Genomic DNA, 17,069 nt, shown 5'->3' with positions numbered 1-17,069 from the left:
ACACTAGATCGCGTGTTTTGTTACAAAAAAACATTCAAGCAAATATATGAGAGCTATTTCAAGCTGTAGAAAACTCACCATTTAAGCTAATGTTAGTTAAATAATCAATAACATTGCACGACACTGCAACCTGTTACAAGCATGTAAACATAGATGAAAGGTAGCATCTCTATAAAGGATGGTGAACTGTGCATATAACAGTTTCTGGATGAATTATTCATGCAACTATCAATGGCTCAATCAAGACATTGTATTTATTTGCTATTATTCTGAACTTTCTGTACAATGCCACAGTACTGCATAACCAAATGTATCGGATGACTAAAACAGTGATGAAATAAATAAATCTTGAAAAAAATCATCTAAATCCATATAAGAAATGCGTGCCGCACCCGCCGCTCCCCCCCCCCCCCCCCCCCCCCCACACACACACACACACACACACAAATAAAAATGAGCATCATATCTAAGCATTACTTACAGGGCTGGCAGGCGTTCTGGGCCAACTGGGACTATTGACATCACCATACTCTTCATGCATTGAATTGAGACTTGCTGCACCAGGTGATGCCACTGTGCTCTGTGGTGTTGGGGGATGACTATGATAGCCTCCAGAGTTTCCGACCACTGATCCGTCCTTACGAGATTTTGGTGTGCAGCTCGGATCCTCACCTGATGCTGGAAATAAATTGATTAGTTAAGGACAGCATTACAACTTTTTTTCTCTACGAGAGTAACATTTTTGCTATGTAAGGTTTTCTTTCTTTTTTTTTCTCAGATGTTCACATGCATTTATATCTGATAAGAAGTGTCAGAAATGCTAAGTATTGAAAAATACCTGTTGTCATTAAATATTTACTTACTGTATCTTTAACAGTTTCTTCAAATTTATAAAACAACCAATCTGATACAGTGAAAAATGGCAAGAAATTAATTCACGCCCTTGGAATTTGTATAGAAAATAAATTTTTGTGTTTTAATAAACAGACCTAGTTGTTATTTGTTTTTTACTCTTATGGGTCTTATTTTAACACTTTTCCTTTCTGGGAGCTGTGCAATAATGATAATATAAATAATAATGTGTCAACAATGGTATTTTCTTGTTGGAAAGCTAACCACTCGCCTACAGTGGATCAGTGTGTGGAGCATGAAAACACACAACAGAGAACAGCATTCGCACTAGCTTTTGAGCATTACCTCTTTTTCTAGCAATAGTACACACATTCACACACACAACCACGTGGACATCCAAACGCACACTCCCGTGGTCACGGCAAGAAGTGAATGGTTGCCTTTCCTTAACTGAACGTATAGTTCCATCCAGGAACTTCTATTATTGTATTTTCTTGTGGCTGTAAATTAGTTATGACAACAACAAATCAAAGGAGGAGGAGTCTGTATGATACTTTTAATGGACATGATTAGCTCTTAAGAAAATACATTAATCTGAATGAAGAAGCATTTACACTAAAACTGAATATGACTGTGACAAACCTGCCGAAGCATTGGATAAAGTTGATTGCTGTGATCCTTCATCCAGAGGTGTACCATCAGGACCAGTCGTTACTACTGAAGTCACAGAGCCTGAGGCAGCAGCAGTAACATTTACCGTTGTTGTGCCTGTAACTTCAGATAATTGCAATGCTGAAACAAATTAAAATATCAATCATGATGAACAACAATAAAAATTTGTTTGGGGTGTATGAAAAAACAATAAGAAACATGACAGAAGATAAAAGGAGAAATGAAAGAAAAGAAGCAGGAATGTGAAGATTTTGAAATGCCATGACTTTTCAACTCAAAGGAAATGGTAAATGGGAGGAAAAGCAATTTAAAGCCACAGATCATAAAGTCTTTCCTATCTCTTCAAATGTGGAAGCAAACAAGAAGAAAAAGATACGAATACAAATACTTAATTTAAGGAATAGTAACAAAAAGATGTTATTTCAGATATCAATAGCTAATGGGTAAAACGAGCAATAAATGTCTGTCTTGATGGTTTACTGATGTGATACTGCCATTGCAAAATGAATGTGTTCTAGTAATATAGAATAACAAATACATCTTCAGGTGGCCAGAGACAAGTAAAAAACCTCTACTAGTTTTCCTTTACATGTTAGCATTTTGCCTAATATACATTTTTGTTCTATCTAATATGTAATCCCCTTGCCTCCTCTCAAAAACTGTGAAGAGGAAATTGTTGATCGGTTATGTATACAGTTCAAAGCGATATAGTTTTCCTCTTGGGATTCATAACTTAACTAACGGCCTATACAGTTTCACGTCAACTGCCCCCAAACATGTTTGAGCTAATTCTTATCAAGCAAGTGAGGCTTTTAGACCAAAATGGTACCACTCTGCTCTGGTACTCACGTTAAAAGGTCACAAAGTTTACCTAGATATCTATTGACACCATCCAATTTCAGTCATGCTGTGTGAATTGAGTGTGTCTTCCCTTCACTACTCTCTGTGACGAGATCAGAAATGCTTCTTCATCTCAGAAACAAAATACTATGTGGGAGATTTCTTTGGCACTGTGTAATCAAGTCAACAAGCAAACTAAATAGTACTTTTCCCCCTCCTCATTCAGATTGTGTGCAGTTTCTTTAATTATGCAAATGAAAGCTGGATGTGATTCAGTCCCTTGAGATGATCTATAAGATAATTTCAGATGTTTTACTTGTCTTGGAAAATATCTCTCTACTGTGGAGACTTCTGATTTCTCAGTTTAAGGTTACATAGCTGTTTTCATTTAAGCAGCAAATGTCTTGATGAATCAAGTAACTCACTTTATCATCAACCTCATGAGTAGATGACATACTTGCATTATTTTGCTCTAATTAATGATAAACACATTCAACGAACAGCTGTAGAAAATTTTCATGTAACTTATTAGTACACCAGTTACTTAGATTCCTGTCAATAAACCTTTCACATCTAATGACAAATTGTGGATTTTGATCCTAAACAGGTCATTATTAATACACAAGACATTTACTGTTTTGATTTTATCATCAATAATGGGCATTTACTTCAAAATTCATATGACTTCATAATTTAATTGTCAGAAATTCCAACTTAAGCCATAATTTTGGGTTATGACATGGCATATTACGAAGCTTAAGTACATTATATCAGCTGAATATAAAAATATGCCAAGGACTGTGACATGGATAAGTCATCACATTGCTAACAGAAAGTCATTACTGATATTAATTTGAAATAATTAATTATGGATCATAAGGATAAGATTAGATTAATTACAGCATGCTCTGAGGCATTTAAATGATCATTTTTTCCCTACTCCATACATGAATGGAACAGGAAACACCCCTAATAACCAGTACAGTGGGATGTACCCTCTGCCATCATCACACAGTAGTTAACAGAGTATAGATGTAGATGTGGCACACAGTGGGAACACGTAATGTACTCAGGAACATTGTCGTAAAGGATTGTTATGGTGGTCTGGGTGTTATGGTGTGAAGATGTATAATGTTTGAATGGGCATATTAACTTCCAAATCTCTCAACACAACACTCACCAGTCAACATTGTGTCACTGTACTCCTTCCCTAGGTTTATCATGATGATAAGCAACCACACTGACCAGCACAGGCAAAGGAGCCTTTGAAACGAGATGATATTCAGTGAATGGACTAGCCTGTCTGCTCCCCTGACTTAAATCCCGCCAAACACATGAGGGACGTAATGGGAGCACATTGCACAGCATTCATTGCAGTACATGGATGATCACACACCCTATTAAAAACAATTTCCTGCCTTTTTTTAATGTCATCTAGAGAACCATCTTGAGTCATGGTGACTTCAATGTCTATGAATAACAGTGATAGTTCTGTCTGTCTCATTGCATCCGTTTTCATTGAGCTATGTTACTTGGCAGTGACCTATAATACAGAAGTTACTTTTGTCCTGAAGTTTCACACACCAGTATATAATTGCTTAGCTGCAGGAGACATTACTTTCCTTCATGGAAAATATGAGTTAGTCACAGATTTTATTCATGTAGATAATGTAAGCACTTCATACTGCAAAATTACTATGAGTAACTAAAAGGTACAAGACAGGAAACACTGAGATTATCTGCACCCAAAATAAGCCAGAAGCTCTACTAGTATAAGAATTAGTTTTGTACATCAAACACACACACACACACACACACACACACACACACACACACACACACAAAATCTGAAAATAATCCATAAGTTCTCAATAAAGTGACTAAATTCGGGATTGGTTGCCTGAGAAAAAGAGAAAGAGAGAAAGAGAGAGAGAGAGAGAGAGAGAGAGAGAGAGAGAAGAGAGAGAGAGAGAGAGAGAATGGGAATGAGAGGGGGAGGATACGGAGAGGGAGGGAAAGGAGGAGATGGAGGGGAGCGAGCTACCTAGCTTTCACCTACTTGGGAATGTTAATGGCTCAGAGCTCGCAGCGGTTTATATTATGAGCCATCCAGACAGAAATATGATTATGGAAAATCCTATTCATATATATATATATATAACTGAATGTAACCACATACCATGTGCTGGAAGTATTTTGTGTGTGTGTGTGTGTGTGTGTGTGTGTGTGTGTGTGTGTGTGTGTGTGTGTGGAGGGGGGGGAGGTGAGCTATAGGTCCAATCTGGTGCAGGGGAGGTGAGCTATCACAAGCTACCTAATATTTCCTACATGGAATGCTGAAGTATTTTACTGTATGACCTCCCAATTTCATTGTTCAGTGATGACATTCAGTCATAATGGCAGTTCATATTAAATGGACTGAGTCTCTGTACTTGCTACCAATGACTGAATTCTAACAATCCCAGAAATAGCTGTAGTTTTGGGAAGAACTCAGACTGACCTCCCAACTGATGACCTCTGGTATGGCACTTTCCAGAAATGTGCACACAGACTAAATTCATGTACCACTATCATTAGCAGTGATGAAAAGTAAATGAAATGCAAATCTTATATTTATTACCTGATACCTGTACAGCCTGTATCAATATAAGCGACACTATTTTTTTATTTTTATGTATGTATATATACTGTAAGTCATCAAACATATCCAGTTACTGTTAATAAAGTAGCTATACCTACATGCAGTTTAGCCCTTTGGTGAGCAAACTCAAACTTCCATGAGTGGGTCCTTGCAAGTTTTCACCATAGTGAATTAAGTTGTTTTCCATATCTTAGAGAAAAAAAGACATAAGTTTTTCTTCTTTATGAATGTTTAAAGGAAGAAAAACAATGTTTCTCAATTGTGTGAGACAAAGGTAACAATATAAGGCATTCTGTTGTAATACACACACGATACCTCACCGGGAAAGTGGTGCTCAGTGGCTACTAAAAAGAGTACAAGTAGAAACAATGCATTATAAAAAAGGTCTTGGAAACTGAGGCGAAACAGGAGAACAGAAAAGATTATGATGATGATCAAGAATGCTAGCTGTGATATATTATGCTTCTTGCATGTTTTCTTTGCACTGCAGGAAATATTTTTGATCTTATTTTTTTATTCCTGACACATATGTAACAAATTACGTGTATCAGTAATGACTTTCTGTTAGCAATGTGATGTCTTATCCATGTCACAGTCCTTAGCATATTTTTATTTTCAGCTGATATAATGTACTTAAGCTTCATAATACGCCATGTCATAGCCCAAAATCAAAATTATGGCTTAAGTTGGAATTTCTGACAATTACTTGGCACCTTGAACACTAAGATAGAGTTGTAGAAATGCAAGAACTCAAACTGATATACAACCCACATTGATGTTTCCATATTTTGCTTGATCAGTTCTGACAATTACTTGGCACTTTGAACACTAGGATAGAGTTGCAGAAATGGAAGAACTCAAAATGATATATAACCCACCCTGATGTTTCCATATTTTGCTTGATCAAAATGCCGTCTACATCCTTGGAATGTGTTTTAAGAAATATCCATTGATCCACTTGGTTTTCCATCAGATAAAGACCAACACATTTCTTTTTTCAGTGATTTGTGTCATTATTTTCAGGAAGTGGAATTTTAAAAATTATGTCTGAATTGATTCCATTACAAAATTGTCATTTCTTGCATAATTCTGGAAGGGGTGAGCCCATCTTGTCTACTGTAGTGTTCCTTCTCTAGTAGCATTGAAGTGCAAAATAACTATTGATTTCTTAAGTATTTTGATATGTTTTCATTCCTATTGAATAAGAAAATTATAGATTTGTTCATTCTAGTGATAGCTGAGGCCATAGTCAAAGTTTCTTTAAAACTACTGGGACATGGGACCTTTTTCATTTGCTTGAATTTCTGGAGAAATTTCCTTATTTCCCTTCATGTCTATATAAATCGAGCCTTCGATGTAGAGATTTTAAGTCACAGTTTAGCTAGAGTTATGAATGTTAGCCTGATATTTCTTTTTGTTTTCTTAGTCCATCAGACTTGTTACGACCAGACGAAACTACAATCCGGCCATAACTGATTTCTTTTATTGCTCTGGGAGATAGCTCATTGTAACTACAACACATGAAAAATTAGTTCAGTTTTTACATAAATAATGAAAAGATTTACTTAACTTATTACAATTCTTTGCCACAGGAGTGGTTGATGATTTAAAACTGTCACTGACTATTAAAGGCTGCTCTGATATATACAATGACAAACTCTTCTCTTGAAATACAATGTTCAACATTTACAAAAGTACATTTCTGTCTGTTACTTGAATAACTCTTTAGTACTACTCAATGAAGTTGGCTGCATCAGCTGAGGTCACAGACTGGGGCAGAGTACTTCCATGCTCAGCTCTATATTGACCCCCCTGTGAGGTTGCTGCTGTGCTGAGAGAAGGGGCGTGGCTTCTTCAGCCTCTCCCATTCGTCTTTTCAGACGTCACCAATGTCTGTGTGTCGATGCATGTTGACGATTGTGGTATGGCACTGCAATCTTTCAATGATACCACAAGACTAATCTCTGCATATGTAATCATGCTTGCCAGACTTCATGTTTGGTCTTGCCACAATAAAGTTCCAAGTTAAGTACAAAAATGCACAAAACTGGAGGCTCCTGTGACAGACATAACATCTGTGTGATAAATTCTTGCTGCAAGTCTGGAATACGTGCAAGTTTGCCACTCCATTTTCTCTCATTTTGTGTGCTCAATTTATCGACTGCAAGAGCGCACAGCAAAAAGCTGAAATGCTAATGCTTTTGGATTAAAGGAGATTACTCATGGCAAAGCAAAAGCATTGAGTTGTCGACAGGCATATACAAAAAGAAAGACAGCTTGCTAGCTTTTACAGTAATTTTATTTTTTTTTGAGCTAGGGTAAAATATGTGCACGCACACACCTATGGCCCTGCAGGGTGCCAGCTGGACGAACAGTCATTTATCCAGCCAACCCCATGTAAGGGTATAGGTGTGTGTGTGTGTGTGTGTGTGTGTGTGTGTGTGTGTAGGGGGGGGGGGGGGGGGCGCATCGATGACTCTGTGCTGCTGCTTTTTGGTAATAGTCTCCTTTAATGTGAAAGTATTTTATAGCACTATAATTTTATATTCATTTGTTTGTAGTTTTGAAAAATTTGTCAATCATCTCATTTGTATCCATCATTTTTAGAACCTAGCAAACTTTTTAAAATGGTATTGGCCTTTATTTTATAAGGTGGAAGCAGTTTATTTATCCTGATAATTTCTCTCTCTTTCCCCATGTAAAAACACGAAGTGGTTTGATAAGTATGGTAAAAAAGCAAGAAAAAAATGATTGTTTCCCAAACTCACCTTACTTCTCCAGAAAGTCTCCTTTGACAGATATACACTCGGTCCAGTGATCCTCTAGCTCTTTCACATCAATGGAAAAATAGGTTCTGTCAAACTCTTTAACTCATTGACTCCAACTATCACTTCCTCCTTTGATGAAAAGTTCTTCCCAACAAGTCAAAATTTCAAGTTAGGGAACAGGAAGAAGTCATTTGGAGGTAAGTCTGTGAGTAGGATGGATGAGGGACCAATTCCAAGCCCAATTCACACACTTTTGCCATTGTTATCACTGACGTGTGGGATGGTGCATTATTCTGGTGAAAAAGCACTTTTTTGCATGCAACTGTGGTCCTTTTTCAGCCAACACAATTTTCAAACATTCTTAACAATGAAGTGTAATATGGTCCATTTATGGTTCTGCCTTTTCTTCCAAGTAATCTATGAGGATCACTCCTTTGGAATCCCAAAGAACAGTGCCCATCACCTGATCAGATGATAAAATGGTCTTTGCCTTCTTTGGTAAACTTTCACCAGCCTTTGTCCATTGTTTTGACTTTGGTGTATAATGATGGATCCAGGTTTCATCAACAGCCACAAATTGGTGCAAAAGTCTTGTAGATTGCAATTAAGAAACACCAGACATTGTGTCGAAACGTTGCGCCAGATGCACTTTTGGTAGACTGTGAACAATTGCGGCACTCACTCCACGCACCCTTTCTTTATAGGCAATTCTTGGTGCAGTATATTATGCTCTCACCCAGTTGAGATGCCTACAGTCTCAGCAATTGCATAAATTTTTATTTGATGGTCTTGCATTATCTTATCATGGATTCTGTCAATGGTTTCCTTTGTGGTGATCTCAATCAGACAGCTGGAGAATGCTTTGTCTTCAGTGCATGTCCTACCACATTTAAATTCATTAATCCAAAAGTAAATGGTCTTCAATGATGGTGCAGGGTCTGCGTAAACATCATCCAATTCTATTTTGATCTGTGCAGCAGTCCAAACCTTCAAATGAAAATCTTTAATAACAGCATGAACTCTTTTTTTCCATTTTTCAATCACAGTTGACACAATGACCAATTCAGCTGGCTATCAGCAGTGAACAGTATGCTGCAAATTGTTGAAATTCTTTATACAATAATCAAGCTTACCGACTATGAAGGTGCAACAAAAAATGTACCATTCTATCATGGGAATTAACCAGACTTACCAAAATACGCACAAAGTATTCACGTCTCCAGAATGAATTTTCACTCCACAGTGGACTGCGTGCTGATTTGAAACTCCCTGGTAGATTAAAACTGTGTGCCAAGCCAGAACATGAACTTGGGACCTTTTCCTTTCACTGGCAAATGCTCTACTGACTGAATTATCCAAACAAACAAAGCTCACGGCCCATACTTACAGCTTCACTTACACCAGTACCTCATTTCCTACCATTCAAACTTCCCAGAAGTTCTTTAGCATATCCTGCAGGACTAGTACTCATAGAAGAAAGGATATTGTGAAGATGGCTTAGCCACAGTCTAGGAGTTTGTTTCCAGGATAAACTTTCACTGTCCTGGTCCGGAACACAGTTTTAATCTGCCAGGAAGTGTCAAATCTGCACATATTCCACTACAGACTGAAAATTCACTCTAGGAACAGACCCTCCCAGGCTCTGGTTAAGCCAAGTGTCTGCAGTATCGTCTCTTCCTGCAGCGATGGTCCCGCACGGTATGCAGAAGAAGGTATGTGAATTTTGGTAGGTAGGAAATGAGGTATTCGTGGAAGTGAAGCAGTGAGGATGGGTTTTGAGACATGTATGGACAGATCAGTCAGCAAAGCACTTGCCCACAAAAGGCAAAGGTTTCAGGTTCAAGCCCCTGTCCAACACACAGTTTCACTCTGCTCAGAAGTTCCCTTATTATTGTGCCTTCTGCCACCCCCCCAACCCCCCCCCCCCCCCTCCGCGATGGCAGCACCTTGCATCACCCTGCTGGTTGCTCAGTCACGGTTATAGATTTCTAGTTTTCTTCAATAATTTTGTCTTGTCTTGGTTTCACTAGAATCTGTTATCTTTATCTTCATCTTCACTTTCTGACAATTCTCTCAATACTTCTTCACTGTTACCGAGGCACACAATTTCATTGGACCTGGCCCAAGACCACTTCATTCGTATGCACTTTTATGGGACATAATGAAATAAAGGCACAAAAAGTATGATATTGTTGAAAACAGTATTCACGAATGTTTTCAAAAACATTAAAAATAATGAAAAGTAACTACGGTAACTTGGTTTCACTGGAATATTTATTACTTAAAAAATAATGCCTCAAAAAGAGAAAAAAATATGAGTATAACAAGCACTCTCACCATACGGCAAGCTGCAGCAACCGTACTGCAAACACATCTCTCAGTAGCGAGAACTGCACAAATATTGTAATTAAAAATGACCGATACATATCTGGATGTGCACCCAGCATTAAAGTTACTTGCACAACATCGTGGAAAAGAAATTCTGAGGCCACCAGCCAAAGTCTTGCTTACCAAAGTGTTAGTGCATACTACTTTTAATTTATAAAAATCAACTAGTCACTTACTTGACGCAGTGGAAACTGGGAGACCATTGTCGTGGGTAGGTTCCGCAACGTCGACAGGTGCCGGATGAGAATTTGCCGAAGGTGCAGGCGGAGGCATCGGGGCATCGTGGTGGCTATTAGGCAACGGCGACGGAGCACCTGCAGCGACAGACGGTGCCGGGGGTGGCGGAGGAGCGGGCCCTCCCGATACTGGCGGCGGAGCCATTCCCGGAGGAGGTCCCATGCTCGGAGGTGGCGGTCCCATCCCGGGATGGTGGGTGGGAGGACCCATACTGGTAACACCGTGGTGGTGTGAGGCAGGACCACTGCCGGGACCAGGTCCGAGGCCTGCAGCAGAAGCTCCACCGTAGCCCTGGAGACCCGCTGGCGACGGTGGCATGCCAGGCACGGAAGAGCTGAATCCCATCTTGTGCTAGTAGGGACAGAAGAATTTGTTCTCAGTTTCTAAATATCCTTCCCAAGCCTGAAATGGTACAATAATACCCCAAAAGTAAATTAATACATATTACAAATGGCGCTAAACACACGAGATACAACTTCACCAGAAAAGGCACTCACTCGTGGAAAACCAGTAATTTTGGGACTACCTGAGATGCAGTATGCCCACCACACCTTTATTTTTCATCATTTCGAATTCCTTTACCTAAAGCTGTCAGCATGCCAACAGATCTTTTGAATATCAGTGTTGAGCGTGTCGAGTTTGGTGTGCTGCCGAATGCTCGGAAACTGTGGGACCTGTGACAATGTGAGAGTGCACCTCGACACAGCAAACACGACCGCGGCACACTCTGCTGTCAGCTTTCTGCTACATCTGGCTCGTAAATCGCACAGTTTACGAAATGGATGGGCATAACATTCTCACGTTAGCTCATTTAAAATGCACTTTTTCTCCCTCGTTCATACGCTGTTCGAGTTTTTCTGTCTCGTACACATAAATAAAAATTTAAATATCCGTGAACGTGTTAGAAGGAAAAAAGAAACTACCGTGTCCAGTGATTAAAGACATTGGCTCATGAAAACTCCATCACAAATGGTGTGATACAAATTTGCAATAGTTCTCCACATAAGATATAAATTATTTCGCCATTCTCACATTTTATTAGAACCTTAGTGTCGTGCTTAACTTGATCACTGTTCTTATTTACAACATATGAAATACAAAACTTAAAACAAGGAAGTCCAAAATAGCTTACTGCAAATAGTGCATAGACATCTGGTATCACATATCTCCAGAAACCTACCAAGGATTTCTCAGACCCATGCTGCTGTATTGCATTCCACATATTGCACTGTTGGCGTAATTGCTCCCATGTCCACACACCATTTCATAGGTCCACAAAGTGAAAAAATTGTGAAACAGCAAAATGCTACTTAATATAATGTTAACTTATTAACAATCTGTGGCAACTAACAAGAAATAAGAAACTTTGTAAGTGAGTAAAAAAGAATGAATCCACTTTGTTTACAACTCAAGTGAGACAAATTCAGTCATATGGATGCATTATAAGGAAGCACAACAATGACAAAAAATTACTTGAACACATAATTTCAAAGCAAAATCCCAAACAGAAGGTCAGGAGATCAACAGAAGGAAACAAAGTCAGTAATGACAAAGAAGAGTTTTCAGCTGTGTTAACTCCGATAACTCATTTTAAACTACACCTTGTTTGGGTACAGTTTTCAAAGTTCACATGTCATTATTCATTACCTTTCCTTAACATGTTGAATACCTTTCCTAATTCTCTTTTAAATCTTGCAGGTTTCTGTGAAATTTGGTAAAGCTATGCAGCCTTCCCATACAACTGGCTCTAATAAAAATGAGAACCACATTTTAGAGTATCCTGGCCAACACTTTTCAAGGATGCTTCATTGACTTAAAAACCATCATATCACACAATTTTTGGCACGCTTGTCTCTATTTCACATTTTCCTTTCATACAATCCTTCACAATGTTTAAGAAACTACCCATACTAATCAACCACAGCAGTCTATTTCTTTTCAATTTTAACTTCAAATTCAACAAGACAGTGTCTACATGACATATTTTGTGCTGTAATGTGTCTTACAATCAAGTCTGTGAACACTGCTATGAGCAAAGAAAAAAGATGTAGTGTATCAAACACCAAAATTTTGCAAATTGTGTCCGGTCTTATGAAACACTTAAACACAACCATTCTACCTCAGCAATTCTAGAGAATATTATTAGGCAAACAAGCAGGTATGTTACAATGTGATTCACATAAATCTTTTACAAAAAAATTATGAAGCACTGCGCATCACATTGTTACTACTACTACTGCTACTACTACAAACCTGTGTTACCTGGAGATGTTGCTTGAGATAATGTGGAGGGGTATGTGGTCGTGGTCCAGAACCAGTATTGGCAGCTTGTGTGGGGACACCAGACTGTGGCCCACCACTTTTTGCAACCATCTGTGATCCTGGGCCACCCATCATATTTGGTGGCTGATTCAAACCTGGTCCACCCCATCCCTGCATAATTAAGTATTTTAATGAAAAACAGATAAATCCACATCACAAAGAAACTTTTACATTCATGACAACAACAAATGTCTTACATTTCCCATAAATATATAAAAGGAAAAAAATTAGAGATTAGAAATAAGTTCTATACTTCAGCACTAACCGTCTATTTTTTCTGCAGACATGTCTTATGAACACACTATTACCCACCACCACAGGTGTCATGTGGACTGAATACATACACAGAGCAAACTTTCTCAAGATGTTACTTAGTTCTGCAAATTAACTTTGCATCTGCTGTTGTATTTCTGGATTTAGTCAGAGTTCTCCAAAAATCCAAGCCACAAACAAAACTTACAATGAAATGTTTATCAATCACTACACAAAACAACTCATTACTTTGAAAGCAGCCTATCTTCCTCTTGTCAGATTGCGAGCAAGTGCACAATGGCATAAAGTTTTATTTCTTAATTTTTTAATTCATTTTGTTTATGCTGCAACTTCACAGCACATCATACCTATGCTGCATCGGCACAATAGCAGAGAATGTTTTTGCTACAAGTTTCAGCATCCTTATGTGTAGCTCTTTTAGTGTCACACTGAGCTGTAGTACATGAGCTCACTAATGCCAGGACTCCTAAGTCTGTAATAAGCACGTTTTCAGGGTCTTCAAATTTTTCACTATGTACTATGATGTGAAGACTGTTAAAAATTATCTTTTGGTGCCTGAACATTTCAAAAATTTCTTCGGTGAGATCAACATACCATTATTTGGGATCAAACATAATCTGAAGAGCTTACTTAGTAGCACTGGACTGTAACAAGTAGCACCTGTCATAAATTGAAATAGTAAGACTGAAGTATTTTAACTGCCTAAGCCATTATCCATTTAAATAAAGTATATAAATAGCAACATAAAACCCAGAAACTGGCTCGTAATTCTTACATTTCAATAAAACAATTGATTTTGTTGTACACTACATCTGATGTATCTTTCTGAAGTACAGAAAGATCTACAGGAGGTCCAAAACCAATATCTTGAGCGCATATAAGGATGAGTGACCTGATACATACAATCTGACAAAGGTTTTATCCTTAAAATGTAGATTGAAGTACAATTTTGTGGTATGTAGAACAATACAGGTACTGTCAAAAGTAAACCTATGAGGTTGGATTGTGAGTCATGCACAAATAGCTCAGTTAGAGCATTACCCGGGAAACCCAAGGTTCCAGGTTCATGTACCCTGCCTGGAAATTTGAAAACAACTACGAAGAGAGGCCAAGGGTATTTAAGATTCATGAACCCTTGATATCACATGGGGAGAAAAGTTTTGATCTGCAGGAACAATGCAGTCATTCTACTTTGAGGATGTTTCTCACTACAGCATCTTCAAATAAGATGGAGTTACACGATTTGTTGGTTACTCAGTGTTACACATGCTCAATGGGAATAATGCTCTACAATTTACAAGGACACCGGCTTTGGGTCACACACAAACCACATGGTTCAGTTCATTTACTGGCAGCCTTGCATTTTTATATTCATGGAGATATACATGAATAGAATACAGTTCTGTATCCACTCCTTCATCCCATACAAATAATAATGACTGCAATCAACAGTGAACTACCATGAAGGCCAGGATAACTAGCCCAATCTTTCACCATCAAACCAGTACCTTCACATCAGATATATTTCTTGCTCTCCCAGTTCTCTGTACTTCTCCTGCATATCAACATACCTGGTATCCACCAAACTGTGGATGTGGTACATGATTTGGCACTGCACGACTGCTATACTGCCCAGGATTCATACTGTTGGCCTGTGGGTTTTGTTGACTGCCTGGACCATAGCTCTGAGTGTACTGCACACTGCCCATCTGTCCCGGTGGCCTCTGGTTGAAGCTACCTAAAAGTCACACAAAAACAATGCCCTTAAAGTTCAATAATTCCATATTATAGAGGTTATGGGAAAACAATTATTTCCCCATAAAATTCTGGAATGAACTCCACGCCACAAAAAATTTCTGAGCCAGATCAATGTCAGAAATGTATGAAAGCTGAAGCAAGGAAGATTCGAGTTAAAAATGTACAAAAATTGAATCACGGTTCACCTTCTAGGGTTAATGCCTCCACACACTGCCTAGCATAAACATAAAAACCTTCCACACAAACTGAGTGCTTTCTTCCAACAGCAGTTTGCATGTGCTTTCTTTTTATTTATTTATTTATTTATTTATTTTAATATAAAGTATATCTTTCTGAGTTCATTCAGTAGCACATAATTCTTCACTTTTAATCTTCACAGTTTCATTAGAATCACATCTCAACAATACTAAATTTCAATTTTCTGTTTTGCACAAAGTTTGCACGAAATTTCTCTGCAATATGCGATGTAGCAAATTTGTCATAGCTTCACCTTTCTTTACAGTTCTTAAGTGTGCATTATAATGGATTTCAAAAATGAACTTTGGAATTTTTCTCAAACATATAGTTTTTTTGGATGACAATCAAATTCATATTTACACTTTTTGTTCTAAGTCACAAGTTTTGTCAACACAGTTAACTGTAAAAAAAATCCCTCAAACAGTTCCCAGGATAGTCATCAGCCTGACAACAGTCAAACAACCGCAAACAGACTTTCTTGAATGTGGAACATAGCCATCATGGCACAGAGCAACAGCAAGTGGTTAGAATGCAGTATATAGTGCACAGATTCTGTTGCACAGTAAAATTTTGTTAAATGACTGGCTTCAGATGTCAAGCACTCCTCCTCAAACAGCCTACAACAAGAGAAAACCTAAGTTTACAGACATTTGAGTGTAAACTCTACAAGAAATACACTTATCTAATCAGACTGGTAGAATACTTACAATTAATAATAAAGCTATTACTTTTATATCACAAAGATTTTACAAAGAGTTTGCAGTTGAAATAAGTGCCTAAAAACATAGAAGTCTTAACACAAAAATGTGGGGTTAACCCTGCACTGAATCTTAGATTTTGCTTTGTTTTATCAAACTTGAAAATGGATGCCCAACTAAAATCTCTGTATAGTGCCTTGTGGAATATAAACTTAGATAAAAACAATTTTATCACCTACAGGACAAGTACTAAGTATACCGTCACAAACACCGTAATGCAGTTTCCGTATGACACTTCAAAACAGCTGATGATGTTCCATTTGCCTGATTTACAGACGTTGATAGTTTGTTGAACATTTTAGTATCATGGATGTAAGTTTACTCCAAAGAAAACTGATCAAAAGCATGACACACTTGTGGTTACACAATCAAATTTTTTGTGCCTAACATACAGGTAAATCAACTTTAACCCTTAGAACTTTAGCAACATATTGTCATTATTAGTAATGCCTGCACTAGTAACCCAAAAAGAGGACATGTTAATTCTTGTCTCTCTGCCTTGAAATTTCTCATGTTTTTCAGCTTTTGAAACTATTATACTGGGAAAAAATACAACACTGCATTTTATTTTGTGGGATATCCATGAATTTTCTGGGATATCGATGAAATCTTCTCAGATCAATGATTTCTCTTGTGTTGTCATCAATATGCACTAATGTACTATTTGCATTTAGCACAGCTCTTTCTTACTCACACCAAACAAATGATACAGATCAAATGAAATGGCCAAATTTCGTGCATTGTTTGGTGTTGCAGACTAACCAGATTACATATATGCTATTCACTACAAACTGACAGCCAAAACTATGTATACATCTCAGTCTATTGGACCATCCCACAGAGTCTGGCCCTACTGTTGTCCTCAGACTCTCAGGATGTCATGGAATTGGAACAACAGAAGGGTGTCCACATTGCTGAAGGTGTCATGAGTAATGCTTTGCAAACAATACATTGAGAAGTTCTGGAGTGTTTTGGGACATGCACTGTGTGAAGTCAGTAACATCCACAAGATGCAATTTGTTAAACTTAAAATTAGGACCAGTATACTTGTACAGCACTGACAGTATTTCTCATGATAAGACAGAAATGCTTGCAAGTCAAAATATAAATGTCAAGGTATGAGAAAGCTCACCATCAAGATTTACCTGCTGCAACTTACACATATCCCAGTTCTGCTCACTAATGGCATGCCTAGCTGTACGAGACTGAGCTATAATGACAAATTTTCTGCCAATGTTCAGTTCACGCAACTGTTATGTCACATTTTCAAAATATACAGGTCACCTTCACAATGCTAAAGTGATAACAGTTAATAGTGGTTCA

At 38.0% G+C, this 17,069-nt stretch overlaps 1 protein-coding gene across 18 annotated transcripts in view; it reads right to left on the bottom strand.

The window, feature by feature from the left end:
• Positions 1 to 17,069, bottom strand: part of LOC126297434 (trithorax group protein osa-like) — a 307,341-nt gene that overhangs the window by 54,750 nt on the left and 235,522 nt on the right. For 7 of the 18 annotated variants that reach the window (XM_049988261.1, XM_049988269.1, XM_049988262.1 and 4 more), the window contains 5 exons: positions 14,565 to 14,731; positions 12,652 to 12,831; positions 10,338 to 10,749; positions 1,495 to 1,644; positions 482 to 678 (listed from right to left, as the gene is read on the bottom strand). In XM_049988261.1, coding sequence (XP_049844218.1) covers positions 482 to 678; positions 1,495 to 1,644; positions 10,338 to 10,749; positions 12,652 to 12,831; positions 14,565 to 14,731 — 1,106 coding nt within the window. The remainder of the gene's footprint in view (positions 1 to 481; positions 679 to 1,494; positions 1,645 to 10,337; positions 10,750 to 12,651; positions 12,832 to 14,564; positions 14,732 to 17,069) is intronic. The other 11 variants (XM_049988264.1, XM_049988267.1, XM_049988272.1 and 8 more) reach the window with 5 other exon arrangements.

Source organism: Schistocerca gregaria, chromosome X, assembly GCF_023897955.1.
Source record: "Schistocerca gregaria isolate iqSchGreg1 chromosome X, iqSchGreg1.2, whole genome shotgun sequence".
Lineage (NCBI taxonomy): Eukaryota > Metazoa > Arthropoda > Insecta > Orthoptera > Acrididae > Schistocerca > Schistocerca gregaria.
Note: the sequence above shows the minus strand (reverse complement) of the source record. Positions and strands in the feature narration are given on the sequence as shown.